This window comes from Octodon degus, unplaced genomic scaffold (genome assembly GCF_000260255.1).
Source record: "Octodon degus isolate 3935 unplaced genomic scaffold, OctDeg1.0 scaffold00418, whole genome shotgun sequence".
Lineage (NCBI taxonomy): Eukaryota > Metazoa > Chordata > Mammalia > Rodentia > Octodontidae > Octodon > Octodon degus.
The window spans coordinates 264562-271670 of NW_004524994.1; the positions used below are offsets into that span (position 1 = coordinate 264562).

A 7109-nucleotide genomic window follows, 5' to 3' on the forward strand; every position below is an offset into this window, starting at 1 on the left:
GGTCTCTTCATCTGGACAATGGGTCCATCCACAGACCGTCCTTCACAAACACACAAGGGAAAGTGCACAAGCCGTGAAACAAAGCCTAGCACACAGCTAACACTCCCTGCACATTGGGCCTCAGGGGCTCTCGTCTCCTCCTACATCATAGGCACTGTCCAACCTTCACCTCCAACTTCCAAATCTCAGAGAATTTCACACTTGATATGAGCTCTGTGCTTACAGAGTGGGGTGATCTATTTGTGTTTGTCTATGTGGGGATTTTTTGCTCCAGCATAGGAGCAACTTCAGGGCAGAGGTTGGGTCTAGTTGGTCTTATGCAGAAAACAGTCCCAGTTTCTGGGCTGTGCTGGCTGCAGTGAGGAGCCAGTGTGACCCTCACACAGGCCACAGACCAGTGGGGGACAGACTTACCCCAGACAGTGACGACCCACAGTGGCCAGGGCCGAGAGGCAAGAGTGCAGAACTGTGGGTGCCCAAGGTGACAGAAATAGCTCCTGAGCCTCGTGGATACCTCCTTTGTTTTACATATCATTTTAAGTTTGCTACCTGCATTTACTCATTTAATTCTCAAGCGGATCAGTTTGTTGGTGCCTGTTTATAGGTGAAAGAAGTACAACCCAGAGAGACTGGGTCACTTCTCAGGCTCATGCAGTCAGTAGGTAACAGAGTCAGGATTTGAATGGAAGACATCTCTTGTAAACCCAAGTTCTGTTACCTCTAACACACCAGTGGTCTCAAAAGGCAAGGATGATGCAGTCAGACAGAGGGCTGAGACTGAGGTGACCAGTGTCAGAGGATCTCACCTGTATGGTGCAGTGAGTAAGAGGGTAGATGCCACTCAGGCCAGGGGTCCAAGCCACCTCTAGTTCCGTGGGCTGGCTGGAAACCAGGTGGAGGTCTCGGGGCTGTTGCGGGAGTACTGTGGACAGATGAGGGGAGTGAGTATCCCTGGGAGACTTTGGCCTCAAACTCCTTAATCTGTCTTCTGCTTCCCACTCCAGCCCTGGGCCCCGGACCCTCCCTCTGATACTGGTCTTCAGAGACTCCTTTCCATCACCTGTGACAGTGGCTGTGCGGGATGTGGTAACCCCCTTAGCATTGTGGGCTTCGCAGGAGAAAGAAGATGTCTTGCTCAGGCCTAGGGAGACATATGAGGGAGGAGCCAATGTCAAATGGGGGAAGGGGAGAGCTCTGGGCCAGGCTGGGCCACCCATATGCTCTGAATGACCAGTGTCAGGCCAGCCAAGCTCCTCTGAGCATAAAGGGGGCACAAAGCGGAGGGCAGCTGAGTTAGGAACAGGCCCTGTCCCCAAATATAGGAACAGGCTGTCTATGGGCTGTACATGGGCTCAGCTCTACCCTTTCTCCACCCACACACACAGCACACAAAACACACACACACACACACACACACACACACACACACAATATCCAGACAGACACAAAGAGAGCAACCCAGATACACACATGTTCGTGTACAGACTCAGTGTCCAATACACAGGCATTTTCAGGTAGACGTATGTACAGAGAAATATGCAGATGCATGCATGTACGCAGACATTTATATTGACTTACCCAGACACACGGAGGCACATACACCTAATACATACACACCTACAGATGTGCACGTGTGTGGAGGTACCAGGGAGGGTCTGCTCTTCTTCCCCGTTCGCCTCTCCTAGCCCAGTGTATTCCCACCACGCTGGCCTGGCCTCTGGGTGTTTCTGGAACACGAACTCGAGGCCACGTGTACGCACACATACTCGCGCATGCGGCATGTTCCCACCCTGGGGAAGTAAGCACTTCAGTTTCCTCTGCTTGGGGAACAGTCTTCCCTTGATTGGCTCTCCCTCTGCTGTTGGATCCTAAAAGACACCTCTGTAACGCTGTCCCTGACCCTGCTGTGTAAGATGCAGACCTCTCTTTAACTGTCTGCTGTCCCCGCTCTGTACTTGTAAGCACGAACCTTTGTGTGTGTATATGTGTAACCAAAGGTGCATACAAGAGACAGACACACAAACACACGAGACACAGCACACACAGAAGACACGCACACCGTGGCCACCACAGGATGTGAGGGACCCTGATCTTCGGAGGGACCCTGAGCGTATGCGCCCCTGTGCTTGTGCACCCAGGGCCAGAGCCGCGGGGATCTGGGGCCTCCCGCCCGCCCCGCACTAGTGCTGTGTGGCATCTGCGCTCCCGCCCCCAGCTGCTGGGGAGCGTGGCCTTCACGCGCAGACACAAAGTTTCCTTTCCTCGGTTCCTCTGCTCCGCCGCCCGGAGGAGCTGGACTGAGAGAGTCGCCGAGGCCGGAAGGGGGAGGGCAGGGAGGCTCCGGCCTGGCCAGGCGGCTGCGTTCCCAGCCGAGGTCAGGTGCCCGCCTGCAGCCCCCGCGGGCCGGAACGGGGGGGGGGGCAGCTGGGTCGTGTCCAACCACCTGGCACGTGGGGGGCCCGCCAGGGTCACAGTGCGGGAGCTGGCACAGCGAGCTGGGCAGCCTGGGGCCGTGGGGGTGGGAAGCGGGGAGAAGGGGTTCTGGAGCCTGGTCCAGTTCCGACCGCAGCATTCCTGCCCCCGCGTGAGTCACCCGCGGGCCCCCCACCCGGTTCCGGCAGGCGGAGTTGGGGGCCAGAGACCCTCTTGAGCCTATCAGAGGCACCTTGGGTGGAGGTCAAGGGAGGGACCAAGGTGTGAGGGACTACTCTGCTGTGGCTCCTGCTGGAGACTAGAGCCTTTGGACTTCAGATGTGCTTTCCAGATGTTCTGCACCTCCCCTCCCCCTCTGAGCTTTTCCAAGGGAACAAGAGGGATGGAAGGAGAGAGGGCACACCCTGAGTCAGATAGAGGGACAGACGCAAGAACTAACAGAATTCCCTCACAAGACACCCCCACACACAATGAATCACATTTAAACACACAGGGCCCCTTATTAGCACAAATACAACACAGAAAATGCACCTCTCACTAAGCTACATCAGACTCACTGGGCTGACGCTGTCCTAAACACACAGTGACACAAATAGACAGTGGTTGACTGGTAAACCCACAGGGCTATACCCTGGTGCACATAACAAAGAGACCTACACGTACACAAATGAGTTAGTGTTGGGACACACGCAAAAACACAACCACTGTGCAGCAAACACATGTGCGGGCAACACATGTTGGAAGTTGATTTTTTTTAAAATTTATTTGTGTGTGTGTGTGTGTGTGGCCAGCTCAGCCCACCAGGGGGCGGGGCTGGCTGGCATGTGGTGCTGGGGGATTGAACTGCGGTCCCTGTGCTTTGCTAAGCTTGTTCTAAATTAAGTAGGTGCTTTAGACCACTGAGCCATCTCACCAGCCCTGGAAGTTGATATTGACAAACCTCGATGTATGTTGGGATGCACACACCACACAGCAGAGGTGTGTTGAAATGGAAGGGACAAAGAGATCCACACTGGGACACAGGAAAGGGAATGTTGACTCGTTCCCACACAAACACATAAGCACATAACTCACAGCCACGCCTTCCTCTGTGTCAAAACAGCTGGATGTGCTCAGGTCTACTGAGCTTCAGTCCACTGAGATGTACACTGATATGCCACCACAAAGATACACAAGCCTGCTTTGGACACACAAAGAGGGAGACACTGCCACGAACATGTAAGTTGATATAGATGTACAGGTACATGCTGATTTGTGGGCTGATTCATAGGGTCCACTACCAAGAGACAGTCAAGGCTGCCCCACACCCCAGGGTAGCAGACAGAAGCAGAAAGTGTTCTTACTATCTTGCTATGAATCTCATTCTCTTTTTCTCTCTCACACATGGAACCCAGGATTCCATGGGGAAGTAGTCACACGCCAACACTCATACCTTATAATATATACACACACACTACAGAGACATCAACCAAGCATACATTTGACAGCTGATAAGAAACATACCAACATCTGTGGACACATCCTGATTCCATAGGGAAGAAGAACCCATACCCGGACACACACTGTTAGGTGCACACCTGTGAGTTGACATTGTCACCTCTGCATAGACAGAGGTGTGCAAAATAGCCACAAAGCCCACTGTCATGCCCCTTTCACTCTTACACAGTGTCAACCCCTATGAACACACAAACACAAAGAGATAGATGCAGCCTGACACTGTATACCCAGCAATGTCCACAGACATCCACAAATCTGACCCTTTCTGAGACACGTCTTCATACAGAGGTTGATGCCATCAGCTACGCAGACACACAGATCCAGGGGATAAAGATGCAACTCTAGAACCCTGTATGTGTATCCCTCTATCACTGCACATCATGCACAAATTCTCTCACCCCCACACCCCTGTTTCTCCCACTCATCCCTGCCCCTCTCCCAGGTCCTGCCAGGCTGACTCAGGCCCCATCCATGCCCCTACTGAGGCCACTGGAGCCATGGGCCTGAGTCATCCCTCTGGGGGCCAATGTGCTTATCATTGCTTCCTTGCACACTCAGGGGCCCCAGAATGCTGAGAATGTGGGCCTGTCCCTCCACCCCAGGAGAGACTCCTCTTCCACCCCTGCAGTGGAGAGTATCAGATCAGGGATTGGCAAACCGGGCTCTTGAGAGTTCAGCAGCCTCCCCTCACTCAGCCACCCCAATCTGTATGCCTCTGTCTCTCCTCCCTCCATTAGGGGAAGCCTCTTGTCCAGTCCAAGTGACCCTCAGCAAGGTGCTGGATCTGTGTGATACAGAAGGGAGGGCCGCCCTGAAGGAGGGGCTTGTATCATTCAGACATCCCAGTCTGTTCTCTGAATCTTGGGTTGCTTCTGTGACCTGTCCCTTCTTGTTTCTCTCATTCTAACCCCCATGATTGTTTTTCTTTCCCTCCTGCTTCTCCTTTCTTTCTTCTTTGGGATGTGACCCCTGGACAGAGACCAGCAGAACTCTTCAGGGAAGGACATGGCAGGCGATGGGAGGAAGGGGGCAGAAAAGGTTGATTCTGGGGCTCTGTTTGGGTCAAGGGCTGACAAAGGGGCACCAGTCCCACATGCTTGGGCCACAGAACAGCTCAGAGGAAGTTTGGGACAAAGAATGCTATTCAGAGAGAGGCTGGGCTAAATGGAAGGAGAGAGAAGCAGAGCTGAGAGATGAGGTACAGACAGAGAAAGCAATGGAGAGACAGGGATGGAGAACAGAGAAAAGCACATAGAAAATGAGGAGAGAGACAGAGACTCATACAATAAGGGCAGAGGGACAGAGAGGCAGTCACACAGGGGCAGTAGGGAAGGGCCGAACATCTACCTAGTCTGGCTTTCTCCTCACACCAGGCCCAAATCCCCGTCTCACCTGGAACTTGCAGGCTGTGCTGGGGGCTGTGGCCTGAGGATGGGACCAGGGGAACAGCATCCTGTAGCCAGAGTAGGTGCACTGGTTCTGGTGGTCCCTGGGCCCAGCAGCTCAAATTGAAGGGTGTGTTGGCAGTCACAGTCCTGTCTTCAGGCTCCTCCACGAAGTAAGGCAGGCCTAGGAGAAGGCCAGTGATAGAGGCTGAGGTTCCTCCAAACCTTCCAACTATGTGACCCATCCCTGGGTGCTGGAGGTTTTGCATAGCAGACCAACTCCATAGGGCCTTTGACCTACCTTCCCTGATGTCTGATCCCTTGGACATTTGAGTCCCCGTTAGATGTCTGACTCCTTAGACCTGTATCCTCAGAACATACGACCCCAACATATAATTCCCCCTACCTGACCCTCCCCATCGATCTGAGCCCCTTCTGTCTCTTTTTTCAAAATGTAGGACTTGTCATCTCTTTTTGCTGATGAAGAAAGTGAGGTCTCTTGGGGGAAGAGAGAAGGTCAAGTCATGTGCCTCTGATCCCCAGAATGTCTTACTCTAGCACCTCTGACGCACAGGACAACAAATATACCCCTGAGATGTTTATCCCCCAGGACATATGATGTCCCAGGCCCTCTTCCCCATAATTATGGACCCCTAGCTTCCCAACTCCCTGAGACCTCTGACATGCCTAGGCGGATACCCTGAATCCCCTAGCACCCTGTGACCTCAGGACTCACCTTCCAGCCCTACATAGCCAGACTGGGACACGAAGTGCTGTCCTTTCAGGTCCATGGCACATTGGTACCACCCTGCATCCACAAGCTGCAGGGAGGAGATGCTAATGGGGCAAGAGGAGGGATGGAGAGGTTCTGGGTCAGAGCTGGACACTGGGAAGGGTCAGCAGAACCGAAAGAGGGGCACCAGGACCTCACAGGAAGGATGAAGCTAGAACTATTTTAAACTCAGTTTACAGAAGATGAAAATGAAACACAGAGGTCATGCCCTAAGCTCCAAGCTACATGGTCAGCAAGTGTTCAAGGCTGTATAAGTGGGGAACATGGACAGGGAGAAGAAGGGGCTTAGGGCATGGCTGGTCAGTGAGAAGCTGGACACCTGAGTTGGCTGACCACTTTCCAGTCATCCTGCCAGTCTTCACCCAAGGGGACCTGGATCTGAGTGCTGTCCGCCAGCTCCAAGACCTGTCCATCCCGAAGCCAGTTCACTTCAGCGGGTTCCCCCTGAACCTTGAGCTCACAGCGAAGGACCACCGTGATGCCCCGGGAACCGGTGATGTTCCCTGGGCTCTCCACAAAGGGGTCATCCACCTCAGCCCGTGCTCCTGCGGGGAAGATGGGAAGAGGTTAGGAATCTCAATTCCCTGGGCTCCTCAACTCCACCCTGTCTTTGCCTGCTCACCAACTGCCCAGACCCCACCAGGCTCTTAGGCCCACATAGTTGTAGAGTGACCTCAGAGAGGGGTAGGGGGCGGAGGCTTGGAGGAGGATGGGAGCCTTCCCAGGGTTCGGAGCTCCAGCATCCATCCGTCCGTTGGGAAGTAGGCCCGGGATCTGGCAGCCTCCCACGCCCTGGATTGCCTGGCAAGGCCAGTGCCTGCCCTTAGGGTCTCTAGAGACTTAACAGATTGGGCTGGTGGATAGAGGGGAAAGGAAAGATGGGAGAGAGATTATGTGAGAGGGAGGGAGAGAGAGAGAGAGAGAGAGAGAGAGAGAGAGAGAGAGAGAGAGAGAGAGAGACAGAGAGAGAGACAGAGAGAGAGACAGAGGAGAGAAAGAAA

At 53.8% G+C, this 7109-nt stretch overlaps 1 protein-coding gene across 2 annotated transcripts in view; it reads right to left on the reverse strand.

The window, feature by feature from the left end:
• The window catches only part of Axl (AXL receptor tyrosine kinase), a 27892-nt gene that overhangs the window by 19520 nt on the left and 1263 nt on the right, over positions 1 to 7109 (reverse strand). For both annotated transcript variants that reach the window (XM_004648480.2, XM_004648479.3), the window contains exons 2-6: positions 6428 to 6653; positions 6052 to 6152; positions 5323 to 5499; positions 1061 to 1141; positions 807 to 922 (exon numbers count right to left, since the gene is read on the reverse strand). In XM_004648480.2, coding sequence (XP_004648537.1) covers positions 807 to 922; positions 1061 to 1141; positions 5323 to 5499; positions 6052 to 6152; positions 6428 to 6653 — 701 coding nt within the window. The remainder of the gene's footprint in view (positions 1 to 806; positions 923 to 1060; positions 1142 to 5322; positions 5500 to 6051; positions 6153 to 6427; positions 6654 to 7109) is intronic.